The 20,572-nt window shown below is 41.9% G+C and overlaps 1 protein-coding gene across 3 annotated transcripts; it reads right to left on the bottom strand.

Annotated features, from left to right (window-relative positions):
• Positions 1–8: 8 nt before the first annotated feature.
• Positions 9–20,572, bottom strand: RAB5A (RAB5A, member RAS oncogene family). Of its 3 annotated transcripts, none has more exons than XR_014517730.1 (6): positions 20,517–20,572; positions 10,366–10,616; positions 7,788–7,939; positions 6,611–6,733; positions 2,400–4,347; positions 9–1,542 (listed from the first exon to the last, which is right to left on the bottom strand). XR_014517730.1 is itself a non-coding variant. In XM_083468590.1 (6 exons), the coding sequence occupies exons 2-6, from the start codon at positions 10,526–10,528 to the stop codon at positions 1,354–1,356; spliced, it is 648 nt and encodes a 215-aa protein (XP_083324716.1). In that variant the 5' UTR covers positions 10,529–10,616; positions 20,517–20,572; the 3' UTR covers positions 9–1,353. The 3 variants fall into 3 exon arrangements, 2 of the variants coding, with proteins under 2 accessions (XP_083324716.1, XP_083324717.1); XM_083468590.1 differs by having other exon boundaries at positions 9–1,469; positions 4,254–4,347; XM_083468591.1 differs by having other exon boundaries at positions 9–1,469; positions 4,254–4,347; positions 19,847–20,521.

Here is a 20,572-nt window from a genome sequence, read left to right as displayed (position 1 = left end):
GATTACAATTATTTCCTTTTTTATACCACTTTATTCAAACCTGAGCACCTCAATATAAAACTAAACACTGGTGAACTGTCATTTTCCTTGCTAAGCCCAATTACTGCAAATTTACAATCTGCACATGTAAGTTTCTGCTAGCAGTTCAACATTTAAATAGATTAAATCATCTTTTCTGACACTTGGTAGATTTCATATAATGAAAATAACTAAAGAATTAGTGCAATATACTGGACAGATCAAAATAAAATGGACTTTGGAAAACAAAGTTGCAGATTTCATTACAGACAGACAGTAGTACTTATGTTACATGTACAGGAGCATCATTTATTACTGTTCTAGCCATTAAGGAAGAACTTAATCCCCTTGAGATGTGGGGGAAAGAAATGTTAGCTCTTGAAAGTAACTGTACATATTGTATACTTTTAAGCAACTCTTAAATAGTACAGAGTATTAAACAGATGTAGACTACAATGCAGTACCCTATTTACAGTACATTAATATCCCAATTTAAAATCAAGTTGAATGTACATAATTGTTAGTGCACTGACTGATTTTATTCTGAGGGGAAAGATAATTGTGTTATGGTCAACAGTGATTAAAACCAAAATCACGATATCTAGTTTTTGTTGGGCATGTCTCAATAGTTTATGATGAGGGAAATTTTGCATTAGATGTTGAATTCATTAGCTGTGCCATTTTATAAACAGGGGAAAAAATTGAATTAAACTTGATTTTTACTTTAAACTGGGTTGACACATTTACATATAGTGGAACAACTAAAAACCAATTGTTCTGCAAGCACAGGATCCATAAAATTGTTAATGCTGCACATATTTTGCAGTTACATTATGGAAATGTGGAATGTATATTTAAATGGCAGATACCCACATAAACAACATTTTGCATAAATACTGTGAATAAGCTTATAGGATCTTTAGAAGGTGTGTTATAGTTAGGGTTTTCCCCCCATACCACAAAGGGAAAATCCCAATTCTATTTCACTAACAGTAACCAATATCCAAAGCTTGAGGAACTAACCAGTTAGCTGCAGACCCATGGAGTAGTTCAGTCTCTATCCCTAATGACATGTGATACAGTTTATAAACCTTTCAACTGAAGCAAGACTATCCAGCTTCCATTTCCCCCCTCTTTTGCTGAAACGTAACAGCCAGTGATACATGCATGTTATTAAAAATTAGGACAAAGTCGTTTCTAATACAGAATGATTATTTTGTAAGTCTCTTCGATTTTGGAAGCTGTATTGGGCCAGGTTAAACACTCCAAATTCCTTCGTTATTAACAAGTTAGGAAGCAGAAGAATATTCAAGACAGTTTAAAGCAGCTGAAGGTTTAGTTACTACAGCATTGACTCTTAGTTGGTTGTGTTGGTTCAGTAAGATCTACTCCTCTTCCTCGGACAGAGTTGGCCCCTGCATTCTGTTGTTCATTCTTCGGCAACTTTTTAGCTGCAAGGAAAGGTAATTCTTAAAAACTAGCATTGAAACTTTTTTTGTAAGCGTTTCCTACACACGTCTGCATCTACCCGTATTTTTCGCTCTATAACACACTCCCAACCATAACACGCACATAGTTTTTAGAGGAGGAAAACAAGAAAAAAAATTCTAAACAAAACAGTGGATGTATGATTTTTGTGGTTCATGCTGCGGCCACAGACATGTGATTTGACGGTGAGTTTGGGGTAGCCCAATGCAAAAATCCTGAGGATCCATGTGGATCCGTGCTTTGTAACCATGTTTTGCAACAGTGGGTGTGTGATTTTTTGGGTGCAAGCTGTAGCCATGGGCATGCTATGTGATCTGATGGTGAATTTGGGGTGACCCAGTGCAAAAATCCTGAGGATCCGTGTGGATCTGTGCTTTGTAACCATGTTTTAAGTGGGGAGGGAAGGAAAAGCACTCAAGGGACAAGGAACACGCGTGGGGTGGGTGGAGAAGGATGCTGTTAATAATGCAGAAGAGGGGTATAAGAGGAGGAGGCTCTTATAAGAGGAGTGGGGAGGAGAGAGAGACAGAGAGCCTCCTTGAAAAAACGTTGCTGCTATTTAGCGAGTGGGGAGGAGAGAGAGACAGAGAGCCTGCTTGCTTTAAAGGAGCCAACCGGACATGAGCTGCTTACACTCTCCTCTCCCGCTTTGCTCCTTTAAAGCAAGCAGGCTCTCTGTCTCTCTCTCTCTCCTCCCCACTCAGCGGCTCCTCTCCCGCTTTGCTGTTTCAAAGCGAGCCACAGAGGAGGGAAGGAAGGGGAACCATGGATCCTCTGCTCACAACTGCAGCAGATCCCCCACGCCACCCGTAGGCATTCGCTCCATAACACGCACAGACATTTCCCCTTACTTTCTAGGAGGAAAAAAGTGAGTGTTATGGTGCAAAAAATACGGGAATAAATGACAATTCTATACAAGCACATAAGGGTATGCACGGGATCCTAAGTAAAATCAGGCCAATTTGGAGATGTATGTGACTCGCTGCGCCAAAGTGAGACCGCTCTGAATCACCCCCAAACCAAATCAGAGACCTCCAAAGTCATTTGGACCTTAAAAAACTGCAGTGTGTCTGCAAAAACCATAGGGTGGTATACAAAACTGCTGTTCTACTTGTACAATGAAACTTTTCCCTTTCATTTCCCCTTCAGCCTCAAAATCTTGGGGACATTTGGGGGAATAAGGGTGAAGGAGAAATCCTACTGAACACAATCCACTTCTCCCAAACCTTGCCATGTAAGGAAAACATCAGGGCTGGGAGAGACAGTTCTTGTGGCTGACAGGAGAGCTTCTAATCAAGAGGGAATAAATTTACCAGGCCTTTGAGGAAGAGATGATGAAGCGATGTACAATATTGTTCCTTTCTGTTCTGTACTGTTTTGCTAGTTCTGCAATGGTGCTTGCTTAGAAAACTCTAGATATTCAAGTCCTTCTGCCTCTGCGCCACATGCCCATATTCATGTCAAATCAGCTTTGCACTTAATAATTTCTGTGAATTTTGGTACCAACTGACCAGAGCAGAAGCTTAAGTCTCTCTCTCTCTTCCCCACCCCCATCCAATCTACCCTAACTATAGTTCCTGCATCTATCTTGCTGGTTACTCTCCAAGGGACACCACTGATACACCATTTTTCATACTAAAATGAATTGCTGCCCACAAAAACCAGAGTGGGGAAGCCTGCTTGCATCCCACCCACCCCAAATCAACTTTTCAGATACCTAGTATAAAAACTACTCCGCTCTTCTGAAATGTGGCCGGGGGGGGGGGGTTTAACCTATGGGCACTTCTCTAATGCTTGCTATTTTCCTACAAATTGCTCACAGAATAGGGGAAATTAAGGAAATGCTTTTTTAACCACTGCCTGCTCCAAGGAATCAAATGAGGGCAGAATAAAATGGAAAACATATATGTGACTCTCTATTTCACTAGCTCCAGTTAGCAGAGGAAAAACACTGTACTCTTGGGTTATCACACCAGTATGGAGAAGTTATCCCGCAACGTGGACAATGTGAGTTTTGGTTCTGTTTAAATCAAACGTTAGCAAATAGTGTCCCAATAAAGAAGTTCAGAGTTTACCTGGACTTAAAAAATGTGTGGTGGTCCCCATAGGCAACAGGCTTCCCCACCCTGCTTTCCACAGCTTCCCTATAGGCTCTATAAAAAGCCACTAATGAAGGTTCGGAAAACCCACAAAATGTGCATACATAGCCATGCAACCATAAATCATCAACCTTCCACCTCAAATGCAAAAGCAGAAATGCCTTCCACATTCAAAGGACATTTGGGATTTAAGCCACGGTTTAGTAAAATACTCACAAGCTGACAACATATACTTCATTCTGCAGATAATACAAAATGTACTGTTTTCTGGTAGACTCATAAGAATTGGGGACTGAAAACCAGTCGTGTCATAACTCTGAAATCCTTAAATCTACATTTCTTTTCAATATTCTGCATTCCCCTGATATTAATAAATAAAGCTTTTTAGATTTGTACATTCCTTCACAATATTCTAATTTTGCTCAACACTGCCATTTATCTTGTTTGTTCATTGTAAAAGGTCAAACAATGTATGATTTAGAATGGCAAAAGCTTACTGAGTAAACAAATCAGTGCTCAGAAACAATGGCTCCATTAAGCACTACTATCAGATAACTTGTTTGGTGAATGCTATTAAGTCCCACACTCTTCAATGAAGCACATACAAATATGTTTTAAAAATGTACCTTCCATTAAAGCTTTACTTACCAATTGCCATGAATATTTCATTTACATTCATTGACGTTTTAGCCGACGTCTCCATGAACAATAAACTGTTGTCATCCGCATAAGACTGTGCTTCCTGTAAATTAAGCATACAAGTTTATTATTTCTTCATATAGTTGTGGACTATACACAGCATTTTTTTTACTGCCAGCTTAGAATCTACTGTTCCTTTTCAAAGGCTAAATGTCACCATTGCCAAGTTTGATAAGCTCTTTTCCCTCCCCTAAAAAACAAATAAATCAGTCTTTAGGGTTTCAAAAGGCTACTGCACAAATCTGTACCAATACAAAAATACTGCAAATCACAAATCTAAACAATTCTGGTGTAATAAAAATGATAGGTGAGTATGAAAGTATGCAGCAATTGTGGGAATGAAAAATAGGAGTAAAACTTTTTAAAAATCCCCAAAAAACACCACTGACAAGTAACCTTTCTAGAACCCAGAAAAGCTCATCATCTTAATGCTGGAATCTAGAGCTATAGGACTATGCAGTAAGATTAGTATCAGTTATTCATAAATCTTAAAATAGGAGCAGAAAACAAGCTTTTTATGAATGCAAAGTCTCTCCACACTACTATTTTTATTATGGAAAAGGCATGTTATGATCACAGCAACTTTAGAAGACACAGACATCATTACAGTGCTGCCTGTATCGGAAAACATCCAATTTGCACAACAGGACATTAGGATCCTCTACTTCCTGCTCCCAACCAAAGAAAGAAGTACCTTTACACAAATCAGTTATCTTTCTGGCTCAGAATGCATCTTTAAAAAAATGCACTTTTCAGACTTAAGTGGGCCTTCACTAAAATACAATGGAAGAAAAACCAGCTTATGTTGAATAACACACCATCCATGAATATCTTCAGCTCCAAAGACAGGTAAGCCCAGAGCAGTCGCTTTTTGTGTCTTAAAGTCATGTTTCTAACATTTGTGGCTACAAATACAGGTTTGGAAAGGAGACTGAAGGCTAGCAGTAACATTATCCAGAGAGGCAAGTCTAAAGTCAAACTAACTATTCTCAACATATAAATATTTGACAAAACACTGAATTTTTTCCTAAAATTGCCCATTTTAGGAAAGAATATTGTAGTAGACTTGACCAGTAGCAAATTTGTTAGTTGCTAAATTCATGAATATATTCTGCATGTATTCAAATCAGCAGCGAACTTGCATATCTCAATATAATGTTGATGCTTCCCTCAGTAATAAATTGTACACCCTTCCTTTAAAGCAGTTAATGGAAGGTGCCATATAAATGCTTACATAGGGAATTAAAGAAAGATGTGCCCCTCCCATAACCACTGTGTGTGCAGGGACATTTTCCAGGTTTTTACTGCTTGAAATTTTTCAGAATAAGGCTCAGTGGTAGAGTATCTGCTTTGCACGCACAGGGTCCCAGATTCAATCCCTGACATTCCAGTGTATGCACTGGGGTTGCAGTATCAGACCCAACCAATATTGCTTTCACTAAACATATTGCGTTTATATTCAAATTAAAAGTTAACACACAGGTATTTCCCCCCTTTTTCATACATTCAATAACCTTGTTAGGCAGACTGTGATGTTTAAACAGGCCCACTATCTGCTTCATGAATGAGTGGAGCCTTAACTCCAGATCCTCGTACAAACATAATGTTCAACTTACCCCACTGCAAACTTATTTACTGCCATCCCTTCTAGTAGCTTCACAGGAGAACGCTATACAGTGGTACCTCGGGTTAAATACTTAATTCGCTCCGGAGGTCCGTACTTAACCTGAAACTGTTCTTAACCTGAAGCACCACTTTAGCTAATGGGGCCTCCCACTGCTGCCGCGCCGCCAGAGCACAATTTCCGTTCTTATCCTGAAGCAAAGTTCTTAACCTGAAGCACTATTTCTGGGTTAGCGGAGTCTGTAACCTGAAGCGTATGTAACCCGAGGTACCACTGTACTCTTCAGATCTGCCTACATCATTATATATTGATTTATGTGAGAAAGAAGGTTGTGCTGTCCCACTTCCCCCAAAAGCTCATATTTTATTGATGTTTGCAGGAAATAAGAATATGTTGGTCAAGGCAGTGGGTGAACTGCCCTTTCTACTTGTAACATACACATAGATTATCTGGTAGAATAAATCCTTAAAACGGCTTGCTTTCTAAACCACTTGCATTCCCAAGTTTGTGCGTGTGGTTTCCAAAGCAAGCGAAGTAGGAACAACACAAGTTAACAATATAAAAGGTCAGTGCTGCCAAAGACCTGCAGCAAAACAATAGCATTACTGAGGGGGCTTTAAAGTTCTGTATAATATTCTAGAAAAACCAGAACTTCTGATCAAATATAAGAGACATAACTTACCTGAAAATCTACAGCCCTTTTGTTAGCTAAATCAGCTTTATTTCCTGCTAAAGCTATTACAATGTTAGGACTTGCTTGCCTCTGGAGTTCTTTTACCCAATTTTTTGCTCTTGCGAAGGATTCCTGTTAATCATTTAAAGAAAGAAAAAAAAGCTCATTTATTCTTTTCCACCTTCATTGGTTTATACCACAATCAGAATTTAGAAAAAGAGCAATGGTGGGCGCTCATTACCCAAAAGCACATTATAATATTATCCCTTCTCTCCATATCCCCTTTGTTACAAAAATTTTAATTAGCAAACCCCTAAATTTTACTTACCGTATTTTTCGCCCTATAGGACGCAATTTTCCCCCTCCAAAAATGAAGGGGAAATGTGTGTGCGTCCTATGGGGTGAATGCAGGCTTTCGCTGAAGCCTGGAGAGTGAGGGGGGTCAGTGCGCACCGACCCCTCTCGCTCTCCAGGCTTCAGGAAGCTATCTGCTAGCCATGGGAGACGCAGCTCTCCCACGGCTAGCGGAGAGCTTGCCGGCACCCTGAAGCTTGGGGCACGATGAGCTCAGCCCGGCCCAAGCTTCGGGCTTCGCGCAGCCCTCCGCTAGCGAAGCTCTCCCACGTCTTGCGGATAGCAGCCTGTTCTGGGGGCTGGGGTCGGGGGAAGCTCAGGCTTCCCCCACCCCAGCCCCACACCTGGGGGGAAAATATATTTTTTTTCTTTATCCCCCCCCCCCCAAAACCTAGGTGCGTCCTATGGGGCGAAAAATATGGTATATTTACTTGAGGAGGAAATCCTCTTTGCATCAATTGAATTTTGAAGATGACTAAAGATTACTATTTAGATAAGGCTTCAAATGCAGCCTTTAAATTATGATTTTACTTTATACAAAATCAAAACAGGATTCAACAAATTTAAAATAAAATACGAGTTTTAAAACAATCCATGAAACTCTGCTAAAGAATTAACCTACATTATGAAAGGTATACCGAAAATATAGTTATCGCAAAACAAACAAACAAAAACAAATCAGTCAGCCAGAAACTGGCCGTAAATTGAACTTAGAACATAAAAACAGAACTATTAAGAATTTCCCCTTTTTAAAAACAATTCACGAATACCTCAATAACGAATGCAACACTAAAAAAGAGAGCAGATTCATTCAGTTTAGTTCACACATTACCTCGTTGGTAATATCATATACAACTATAGCTGCTTGGGCTCCTCTGTAATACATTGGTGCCAAACTGTGATATCGTTCTTGACCAGCTGTGTCCCAAATCTCAAATTTTACTGTTGTGTCATCAAGACATACGGTCTGTGTTAGAAAAGCAGCTAAAGAGAAAATAAAGCAATAGGGTTTGTGACTCTACGTATGCTCATTACATTTTATTTTATCTGGAAACCACTTAACGTTAAAAAATATCTGAAGTGTACAACATACAATAAATCACAATCCCACATCGCAGTAGAAAACCAAAGAAATGTTTTCATATGTAGAACATTCTTTTTTTCTTTTTTGCCAGGAGATGAATATAGTGTGTGGAATTCAGATGTTGACTCCCAACTCCCATCAACTGCAGCATATATGATGAAGGAAAGAGGTAGCAAAATCACAAGAGCCACAGATTCCCACCCCCAATGCAGCCCCCAGTGCCACTCCAAATCAGCTCAGGATCTGCAGGAACAGATTTGAAGAGGACACTGTGGGCTGCAGGGAGGAAGGAGCAGTAGGGGAAAACAGGTATGCAAAATTCTGGCTCTCCAGATGTTATTGGGGGTCTAACAACACCTGGAGCAGTGTTAGAAACTGAGATATGAAAGCTAGGAGCTAAACAGCACCTAGATGGTTATGGATGCAACAACCGAATGTCTAGGTGTGCTTTTTATAATGAGAATACAAAGCTGAAAATGAATGAACTGAACTAAAATCTTATGTTCATTATGTACATTTTTATGGTCTAGTCATCTGAAGACTGCAAAAAACAAAGCCAAGAAAAAACAATTAGGTAGGATACTACAGTTGCTCTAATCAGGAAAGCCTGGTCACATATACAACATACAAGCCTTAATTCTGAGAGGTATGATGGGTTCTTGAAACAGAAAAACCCCTCTGGCAGAGTTTATATATCTTGGGAAGTACGAGTTAGGCACAATGACCTCACAAATGCTGTTGTATATCGTAGAATCATAGAACTGTAGAGCAGTGTTTCCCAACCTTTTTTGGGCAAAGGCACACTTGTTTGATGAAAAAAATCTTGAGGCACACCACCATTACAGCCCCGTGACGTCAGCGCGCAGCGTCACACCGGGAGGGACGCACGAAAGTGTAAGTTTCAATTGTTTCCCCTCCCCCTTGCCGGGGAACCTCCAAGCTTTGGGGGTGGGGGGGGGAGGCAGCAAAGCGAGGCAGGAAGGAGAGCACGGCTTGGCTGAGTGAGCTTTGGCAGGGGCAGAGAATGAGAGCCGCGAGGCGGGTGCTGAGGATGGAGGCGCTGCCCGCCGAGCTCGCAGGCAGCCAGGCAGGCAGACGGCGAGAGCCCTGCGCTGGGCGGCCTCTCCTCACCGCCGCCGCCCCGCCTCTCGCCGCCCGACTCGCCCGCCTCCCTCCAGGCAACATCTCACGGCACACCAGGCAACATCTTGCGGCACACTAGTGTGCCGCGGAACAGTGGTTGGGAAACACTGCTGTAGAGTTAGAAGGGACCCCAAGGATCACCTAGCAATGCAGGACTATGCAGCTGGTTCATATAGGGATTGAACCTGTGACCTTGGTGTTATATAGTGGTTGGCATCCAGAGGGCAGCACAATAGGACTCAGACTTACAGCTGTTTTCAGGAACACAATGAACGGCATACCAACAGACAAACAGGCTCCCTCGACCTGAAGCAAGATGAGTGCCACACCCCTTAGATGCCTTTGACTGGACTCAACCATCCAGGGGTCCTTTACCTTTTTTACAGGTGTTAGGCAGCATCTAGTTTTAAAGAAGCTGAATACGAATTAAAGTAGCTATGAGCTCATACACCCATGCCACAACTAGCCCAGATCTTTATGCAGGAGCTGTAGTTCCTCAATGAAGGAGGCAACTCCTTTTAAAAGAAAGAACAATAATACATTTTGCACACAAAGCACCACCTCACACTTTACTAGGAAGTTTCCTATCTTACTATATGAGTGAGCTATTAAACCCATTTACCCCTGTCTTTCAAAAACTTTAATGCAAGTATCTGTTGTCAGCTGTGGATTGGCTTCACCAACCTGGCGCCCTCCATACGTCTTCAACCCCCCCCCCCAGCCAGGACACACTAGGGGGCATCACAATGGGGAAGAGTGCTGTATGTGTACACCTTGATTTCTACACAACTCAAGCTTCCACAAACCTGTTACAGCAGAAGCTTAAAATTAAAAGTTACCTTTTAATCAACAGAAAAATTCAAGATAATGCAATATTCACAACATAACAAAAATATGGGGCAAATAAAAATAATTAAAGCACTGGATAAAATACAACAGGCCCACCTTGCCATCAAAACAAGAAATCTTTGATGGAATGTCCCCCACCTTAAAATCTGCTTTGGATGGCCTTCTAGAGCAAATTTGGTGGCATGGGGAGGATTACAGCAAGGGAGGAGAGAGAAGGGGAAGTTTGCTTGTGCAATGTTTGCTATTGTCCAATGAAATTTGATTTTGGATTGACAGCAGTAACAATTCCCAATAAATATACAGTGATATACATAGATACACAACATTTTCTCACCTCCAATCGTACTCTCTTGAAACTCATGAAACTGGCCTTTTACAAAATGAAGCACCAGACTTGATTTGCCAACTGCAGATTCTCCCAGAAGAACTAACTTGAATTGACATATTTTATTTCCAGCATTAGGCCCATTGGGTCTAGTTGCTCCTCGGTTGGCCATGTCCAAACTAGAAAGGAGTCCCTTGTTTCAGATTCTTAAAAAGACGATTCCAGGATGTGAACCTCGATGTGCCTTCAACTCAAATAACCTGTTTCACAAAACAGTATTCAGAAATTAGTGACCACACTTTTTTTGCTGTTAGGCAATAAAATTGTTAGGCAATAAAATATATCCATTCAAATTAGGTATGCGTCTACTTCAGGGGTGCCCAAACTTTTTTCAAAGAGGACCAGATTTGATGAAGTGAACATGCGTGAGAGCCGACAGGTTGTTGAGCTTTTTTTTAGGACTGAAGTTGTTGAGGAGGCGAAATACTGCCGCGGGGGCCAGATTAAATCAACCGGCAGGCCGGATTAGGCCCCCGAAATGGACTTTGGACATGCCTGGTCTTCTCTACTCTCTTCACAGCAATTCATAAATCGAAAGTTACCGTATTTGTCGCCCCATAGGACGCACTTAGTTTTGGAGGGGGGGGGAAATAAAGGGAAAAAAATTTATTTCCCCCCCAGGCGCGGGGCTGGGGCAAAGGAAACCCGAGCTTCCCCCGACCCCAGCCCCCAGAACGGGCAGCTCTCCACAAGCCTTGGGAGACCGGCACGACTTCCTGCCGGGCTCCCATGCCTTGCGGATATCTGCCAGCCTCCAAACCACGTCGGGGGACAGCAGGAAGGTGGCGTTCCGCCTCACCGCTGCCCCCCGAGCTTGTGGGGCTGGCGGCAGGGAGAAGTGCGCTTCTCCCCGCTGCCAGCCTCCAAACCAGATTGGGGAACTGAAGCCCGGGGCGCGCTCTGCGCGCCCCGGGCTTTGAGATGCAGGCTGCTATCCGCAAGCCTAAGGAGCCCGACGGGAACTCCCCCGGGCTCCCAAGGCTTGCGGAGAGCTTCCTTCAGCAAAAGCCTGCATTCACCCCATAGGACGCACACACATTTCCCCTTCATTTTTGGAGGGGGAAAAATGTGTCCTATAGGGCGAAAAATACGGTACATTTTAGCAGTCTTCAGAAGAGAATGATCCCTCCAGCATAGATAGATAAGCTCAATTATGCTAGACATTGTATACTTCACAGTAGATGGAATTAAGGTTCATCATATAACCAAACTTAACGTGCCAACTAACAAACTCACAGCTAAGGAAGCTCTTGTGACCCGTTAACTATTTTATTCACATTAAAAATAGCTTTAGGCACACTACTGCAGACCTTGCCTGTCTCTGTGGATAGCAGTGGTGCCTATCTGGTGGACTCCACAGGTTGTATTGTCACTGGGACTGGAATATACAAAATAGCTAAGAAATCTTTCTCTAATGCACATGTTATAGCACTGACCATTTCAGCTTGTCCAACAACAGAGGCTGATGAGTATGTGCTAGGTACAGGGTAGAATAAGGAGATAAAGAGTTGGGTAGGTTGGTCTGGGAGTCTCTCATATTTTGACAGACTGAAGTCAACTGACCATGAACTTCAATAACTCAGCCCTCTGCAAGTGGTATTCCAAGGCAATGTACTTGGTAGAGGACCAAGAATGTTTATGGGAGGACCAATGATGTCAAGGGGGGTGGGGGTGGATGATCTGTTAATTCCCCTCTCCTTTGGCCCAAATGTGGCTCAACCTGAATTGCTATGCCACACCATTTATCAGGCCTCTTTGAAAGTTGATCCAACAGAGCTGGTTTGCACAGGAACTTATCAGTTGCTGCAACAAGCCTGCTTTATCGCAGATTGCAGACACAGCAACTGCTGGGTTTTTGTGTACTAACCAAAAACCCTGTTAGAGACATTTGGCAAAAAACTTGAGTAAGCAGAGGGATAGAAAGTTTTTCACGGACCACATTCCCTCCACCCCCCCGGCATGTTAGTACAGGTTTCCAGTTTGTCTGCTACAATAACTCCAACTGAATTCTACCTGCTCTACATAGCAACTTCTACAGAAATACCCACTTTCTCCATTAACTCATCTGTCATTATCTACCCTCTGGTTACCAATTCTCATGCATGCCCCAACTTTAAAAAAGACAATTCACAAGAATAATAACTTGTTGATCTAAGAAACAGTATCAAATTCAAATCCTAATTGTTTTATTGCAGCCTGCAACTTTAAATACTGTGTGAACAAATATATAAATTGTTTCTGCAATATATTCACAGAACAACAACAATTTCAACAAGTGTTTGTTCAAAATCCAGATGATCACATTCAAAGTGCTTCCACAAACATGTTAGGAGGGAGTAGAAATAGTTGCCCCTTGCCCATGAATGTTAGGTGGCATTTCCTGAAGTGTGTGGGGCTGACACATTTGTGTGATGACAAACATTCTATATGTCACATCAGCACAGTAACCCTGCATAACAGTCACAACACAATCCAGATCAGGATTCTAACTTGTATAGCAAGTCTTCACATGTACAGCAGAATGCCTGCCACAGACACTTGTCCTCCAACATGTGGAGGGCAGCAAGAACACGAAAAATGAGGTAGAGCCAGCTCGTCATTCTAATTACACCCCGAACCTACATAAGGTTTCTTTATGACACTATATCACTGCAAACAAGAAAATGCAAGGTCACATTTAACATGTCTGCCAAATCTGAAATCAGGAACCATGGGGACCAAGTCCATCCTTGCTGTTCTGTGGTGCCAACAAGGTTCTAGTCTTTGCCTAAACCCAGCTAATATTCACTACCATTTTCATGTGGACTGTGGTATGTTCTGGATCCTGGATTGGTCATCATCAGCTACCTTTTAAAACACACACAGCTATTTGTGACTAAATACTTGTGAGGATGGAAGGCCCATTCATTGTACTTAAATCCTGCCTACTAACTGAACTTGCTGAAGTGGTTTACAATATATTTAAAAAACTTTAAAAAGGCAATAATTTTTAGGGCAAGGCAAAGGTGTATATGGTTTTATCTCTAGTTCTTATATATTCCAATTTTCACTCTGTAGCTGAATCTCCTAGAAATTACTGATTAAGAGTAGTTGGATATTAGGTCTCACATAGGCCAGGGCTTCCTCACAGGACTGCTGCTTTGGTCTCTCGCAGCTTTTCTCTGTTGCTGGGTATACAAACTGCTGTCAAAAAAGTGCTACAAGCATTCCCCTAGTTCTAAAATCTTCTAACTGCCACTCTGAAGCTGAACCTCTGGACCACAGCAGGTCTCTTAAATAATATTGGTATACAAGTGCCTAAGTAGACTGATGTTAAGTCCTTTACAGCACAGAGTTTCCTCATGGGACTACTTATGTCTCCCATAGCCTCTGGCAGTAAATGCTGGAAGGACACTTACCATTTAAACATTTAATGCAGTGGGACATATTCCAGAGTCAACATAAACACTGCATATAAATCCTGTCTGACTGCTTAAGAATTTCCTCAGAATTATTCCACTGGATCGCCAACTATTTCACATCCTGTTCTGCATTAATCAGGCCTTACTCAGCTCAGTGGCACCTTTCTACATCCTGGACAAAATGAAACTGATACTATACAGAAAGGATGGGTGTAACAAGACTCTGGTTGCTTCTCCACTTATCGTAATGGCTACTTGTAACTTTGGAAGAATGAAATGGTTTCCTCAACCTCAAACAACAACATTTTCCTTTATATAGCTTCATCCTTGTCAAGCAGGTTAGCAAAACCCAGCTCACCCGAGAAACATCTATTCAGCTCCAACATAGAAGTTTCCCACTAAAAACATGAATAGCTTAGCTGTTTTCTATCTGGATCTCTAGACCATACTACAAATTTCTATATTAATACAGATAATAATTTTAAGAGCTCAGAGTTTATTGTTTGACAAATGAGTACTGCAACATTGGAAATAGGGCTTTAAAAACCTATGGTATATGGCGGTATACAAATTCAATAAATAAATAAATAAAGATATCTTGCTTGCGTGTATGGATTTCAATTAAGACTGCTATAAGTCTTACGCCTAAAAGTTTGTGTTGCCTTATTCATTCCTACTTTCAAAATGCACAAAACAAGCTTACACTTGGAAGGAGCAATGATCAGCAAATACTGCAACTTGAGGGGTAAAAATAATAATAGATAGTATTCAATCCTCCTAGTTATATAGATTTTCGGCTGTGGGTGCTCTTGGAGCCATCACTGAATCACAAAGTCCAGACTGCAGAAACATACTTTTACACAATGTGCCTGGTGAATGGTTGTGAACATCTCTAAGATATGGATTAGGTCAACAATCATCATTCATAGGTCACTAGTTTGGTGTAGTGGGTAGAGTGTTGGACCAGTACCAAGAAAACCCAGATTCAGCCTCCACTCAACCATAAACTAACACTGATTAAGTTTGAAGAAACAAGGGCTGAGAATGGCAACCCTATATGCAGCCCAAAGTTCTGATAAGGTGAAATAAAAATGTAATAAGCGATGCCTTTATAACCATGAAGATTGATGACTGTAGCATGTTTTACATGAAACTGCCCTTAAAAACCATTCCAGTCCAACCCTCTTGATGTGGACAAGTTGCTGAGAGTACATTACCCCATGGTTCATCATCTGTACACAGTCCAGTGCCAGAAGCTCAGATATATAAGCCAGGCACCAAATGGCTCCTTAAACAGGTTTACAGATGCCAAAATGGAATGGCTATTTGCCAGTATGGGGCCAGACAGCTTGAAAACTGTATTTCTCAATACGACTTTTTGGTTCCTGAAATTCATTCTGATTGTGCAGATAAAATATAATGGATAGAATTCTACAGGATCTGTTGCTAGTGTGCGAAAACTGACAAGATCCAAGGATCTCCAGGCATGCACCTCCAGATAGTGGAGTGTTCAGGCACCACCATCCTGTCATACGTTATTGACACAAATCAAGGTTCATGTTTTGATTTCAAGTAATATAACAAACTTGAATCCTATTACTACCTTCTGCCCTTCGCCTGATCACTGTCTTAGCTTACATACAACATACATCTAACAAGTCCGAATACCACATAAAAGTAGCATTCCCAGTGGGTGGAAACCTTTGTCCCAAGCTCCACCAACGTTCCAAGTGTGCACATATTCTGGCGATACCATAAAACTTTCTAATTTGGCCAAACTAGTTATTCCTGCAGCATTTTAAAATGCTTACTAAATATTTTACAATTTCTTGCTAACTTCCGTTTCCATAAAATTGGTTGCTCCACCTTAAGCCTCTTTGAGAAGGACATAAACCATTATCAAGATACAAAGAATTTTGCAGCTAGTGAGCTTAGTACAGCTTGCAACCAGACGCCACCCCAACTCAAATGTCATAAGGCAAATAAATAGCTTTTAAAACTGAGGGGAATGGCAAAGGAAGTTTGTTGTAAAGCATGAAGAGCAGCTTTTATTATCACAAGCTCCTTTCATGAGCCTAAGCAGCTATTTGAATACCAGACAATTTACGTTTATTTATTAAATTTTAAATGAAGTGTTCATTACTACATTTCAAGCTTTTATAGGAAAAGTCCTTTAGACACTTTCCGCAAAAAAGAATCAATATTCCTTGCATTTATAGAAGTCAAATGTTAGATATTTTAAGTCCTGATAAATTAAAAGAAATGTGCTGATTAAATGTTTTAATCTTTATAATGCTCTGACTTTAATAAGACTATATATGCTTACTTTTCTTTATATAGCTCCTCTAACAAAAATATGTTAAGTCTTAAAGTGTACACAAGATAAATATTAAACAATGGGCAAACCTGTTGCTCTTGTTATTTTTCAACTCAATGCCAAAATGTAAACAAGGAAAAAGAATGCACCAACTTCTCTTGTTTGTTACAACTACAGAGGCATTTCCAAACAGTCCTGAAAAGATGGCCATCTGCTCCTAACCTATCTTAAAATATTACACCATGTTATTAAATACTGCAGTTTCACCAAATCACTGGATAACAACCACTCAAAATTATTCAAATTCAGTTACTAAATGCTTGCATATCCAACTTTCTCATTTGATGCTTCATTCCTGCTTACTTCAATGAAAATCTAAATTAAATACAGTGGACGCTCGGGTTGCAAACGTGTGATACATGCGGCAGGCACATTCGCAACCAGCAGCATTCGCAACCAGCAGTGCTGTGTCTGTGTGCGTGCGGGTTGCGATTTGGCACTTCTGCGCATGTGCAAAGCGTGAATTAGCGCTTCTGCGCATGCGCCAAAACCCGGAAGTAACCCATTCCAGTACTTCTGGATTCAGCATGGTGCGCAACCTGAAGCCTCTGTAACCTGAGGTATGACTGTACTGATAATCTGAAGGCCAAAGAAAAATATTGTTCAAATAGTCACACACATACCCCGCACAGTGGTATGTGTGTGACTATGAGCAGAAGAGGGAAAACTACCCAAGCAAACACTGCAATTATCACCAATGATTGCTAATACTTCAGCTTTTGTGTTCCTGGTTATACCTCTTTACAGAAAAAATAGGGATTAAAAGGGGTTATAGATTCCCCCTGCCTTCTTTAGGGCTGGGCGATATCAGTTTTTCAACACTGCGGTGTATCACCAGCCAAACATCGCAGTTTGATGATATACCGCGATGTTGAAAAAACAAGATGCATTGACCTCTGCCCGTGAGACACCAGGTGAAACTTCCCCAGCTCTCACCTTGAGAGCTGAGGTGGTTTCACCCAGGTGCTTTTGGGCTAGGGCAAAGCAGCTTATTTGAGCAGCTCAGCTGGGGAATGGGAAAGTTCCCCCTCCACAGCTGAGACAGCCCTGGTGCTCTCCCCCCTAGCCCTGGAGTAGGCCGAGCACCCGGGCTCCTTTAACTGCGCACTGCGGGGAGCGGCAACCATGCTTCCCTCAGCTGAGATGTTTCACAGAGCCCCACCCCCAATCTGCCTCTGACTTGTGGGAGCCAGCACTGGGCTGGGGGCTCCTTTAACTGCTCGACTGAGGCAAGGGCAGCTGCATACTCCTCAGTCGAGCAGTTTAAAGATGCAGAGGGAAGAACAAGCTGTATTGATGCCTGCGCTGTATGAGGGCAGAGTGGGATGATGGTTTCACTCAGCGATATATTGCTGGTGAAACCGCTGCCACTCCTGAGTCCCTCTGTTAGCATCACCCACTGGAGGAAAGAGTTCTTGACTATCTCTAGCAGACACTGCTAGCAGAGGGACTCAGGAGCAGTAGTGGTTTCACCAGCGATATACCACTGAATGAGGCCAACATCACAGTCTGCTCCTCATAGCAGTCATGGGCAATATATCAATATATCGCTTGGGCCTAGCTAGCCATCTTTATTTAGAAATGAATTGTAGGGTGCAAGAGGAAGGGAGAAAGAAGAAATTACTAGTGAGCCAACCATACCTAACTTAGGTCAAGGGTGCACAACCTGTGGCCCTTCAGATGTTTCTGGACCACAACTCCCATCAGCTCCAGACAGCACAGACAGTGATCAGGGCTGATGGGAGGTGTAGTCCAACAACATCTGGAGGGCCGCAGGTTGTGTACCCTTGACTTAGATGATGCTGTGCACCCACATAGAGTGGAACAAAATTACAACGTTTTCTAAGACAATGATGTTTCATAAAAAGAAACAATATCTGGATTTACAGGTGTACTAGTTCTAATTTCAGATATACTTTGGAATTCATATGAATGCCAAACTTTCTCCATATATTGGAAAAAAATTTTTTTATAACTTTATCATGGTTTAGTATCACAATACAACAGTCAGTTATTAGCTTGCAAGTTTTTGCACTCATTTGCTTATTTATTCATGAGGCTGATGGATGATGGAGAACTCCATCTTTCCTTTGCAAGCCCATCTTAGAAGTAAAAAGCAGGTTAGTAAAATCATTTGTACTTTAGAAATGCAATCACCTTGTGGGGGGGGGGGACATAATGTTACCTGCCTCGTCCACCAGCCCTCTTTATTTCTATGCTGGACATGTGATGACTGGGAAGGAAGAGGGTTCATGGAAGCCAAGCAAGCTGGTAAAGGAGGAACATGGAATTCTCTGTCCCTTCTCCACTTTCTTGCTCTTTCCTGCTGGCCAAGGAATAAGTGGCTTCGCTTCCTTTGTGGCCAGCATGGAGACCAAGCAAGTGGCAGATGAAGGACAGAAGAGGCCATTCTTCCTCTATCAACCCACAGCCTGACCTGCATGGAATATCTGGCAAGTAGTTAAAATGCAAAGCTGCTGTAACTCTCATCAAAATGTCCAGCTGTAATATTAGTTTACTTGTTAATACAGCACTGAATACTTCTTAACTCTTTTTCAAGTTTAAATACATATATGAAAATAATCAAACTGTAATAAATCAATCAGTACACTACATCATAAAACACCAGGAGGAGCCTCTGAGAATACCATTTCACTGAGGGACAAAAAAAAGGGGGGGGGATTCCTGTGTGTAAGAAAATAGATATAAATAGGGGCCAAAGTTGGAGAGATACATGAAAAGAATTTTCATCCAAATTCAATAAAAAGTTGGTGCTATGCAACCTAATTTTATGCATTTTTATTCAGAAGTTTCAAGCAATTCAGTCTTTACTGTACATGTGATTGCTACGTAAGTGTGTTTAGGAAGATATCATTTGTTGTTTGTTTAATATATGGAATTGTTCAGTAAGGTATGAAATTGTAACTTCGTAATTTCTGTGCTTTGTATATGTTCTAAATTATTTCTAAATATTTTAACTCCCAAAGAGTTACTAGTTTATTAGAGTAGTGCTTCACATTGTTATTTATGGTAAATTTTACTGCATACAAAATGAGTTTGTATGGGAAAACAAAGTGCGCGCCCAACAAGTTATCACACAATCAACTACTCAATACTTTTACATAGATATCTAATGCATTTGTCTGCTGACTATTCACATACATACTGCATTGTAGTTGCAGACTCCTTATAAACAAATCTTTACATAAATTAACAGATTCAAACAGCACAAAGTATCTGAAACAGTTTAAAATAAAGGGATTTCCACTTAAGCTGTTTTAAACATTACTGCACTTTACATGTACATCCCAGACATTGATCAACCAACCAACCAAAGTAGTGGGTGACACATATTAAGTCTGAAGTGCTCAAATTTAACGATTTGCCTCTAATTCAGTCAATAACTGATGGACAGCTACATAAATGACATAGTAAGGAACTGGAAGTGACGATATTGTAACTACCTGTGCTTCATTCAAATTGATCGAGCCTTAAATTTTCTTTAAAGCACCTTTAAACGATGAAGCCAACGTTAATACCTACTAGTCTCTCTCTACACATGTTAAGAACGGTTCAGGAGATCGTGCCCCTGATACACCTGGAATTGCTTGGATTTAAAACACACACACACACAAAAACAAGTTTTTCTTACCCTGATCTTGCATTGCCACCACAGGATAATCAAACTAGCACGACCGCAAAGCGTCCACCGAGATAAAATAAACAAGCTACTTTCTTAATTCTACCTCCACATAGACACCTTTTGCACATCAACCCCCCCCCCTTTTGATTCGCCACAAGCGTGGGAAACCTGAAAGGAAGGAGTTGTCTTTCCCTCCCGGCCACTCTGCAGACCGAAACACGCCGCTTTTTCTTTCTAACTCTTTCCTGGAGTGGCCCCGTAAGCCTTCCCTCCCTCCCTCCCTTCTCTCTCTGCTAGCCGGGATGGCTGCGTCGCCCTCCCCGCACCCCGCACCCCAACCCTTCAGTCGCTCCGCGGACCGGGCGGCCCTCCCCATTCATTCCGCCAGCCGACTCTCCCACCGGCCCCGCCTCACTCGCAGGCCCGGGAATAAGAGGAAGTGGGAGAAACGGGGGCGCCATTTTGAGGGTGGAAAGGAGAATCCGGCCGACTTAAAAACGACGACACCGCCGGATTCGGGGCGCCGCTGTCGGAAGGAAGGGGCGGTGAGGAGAAAATGAGGAAGGAGCGGAAAGCGCGCGCGGGGGGGTCCCCGGCCTGTTTCGTTAAGGCCTTTCCGTCTCTTCCCCCACGCCCCGCCATACCGCACCCCAGCCGGCAGGCCCCCCCGAGTCGTTACCTGGCTCTGACGGGAAGCTGCGGCCTCCTCGCCACTTCCGCCCCCCGGCGAGTGTC

This window comes from Podarcis liolepis (assembly GCF_965112155.1).
Source record: "Podarcis liolepis genome assembly, chromosome: 12".
Lineage (NCBI taxonomy): Eukaryota > Metazoa > Chordata > Lepidosauria > Squamata > Lacertidae > Podarcis > Podarcis liolepis.
This window is presented reverse-complemented; position numbering and strand designations above follow the sequence as displayed.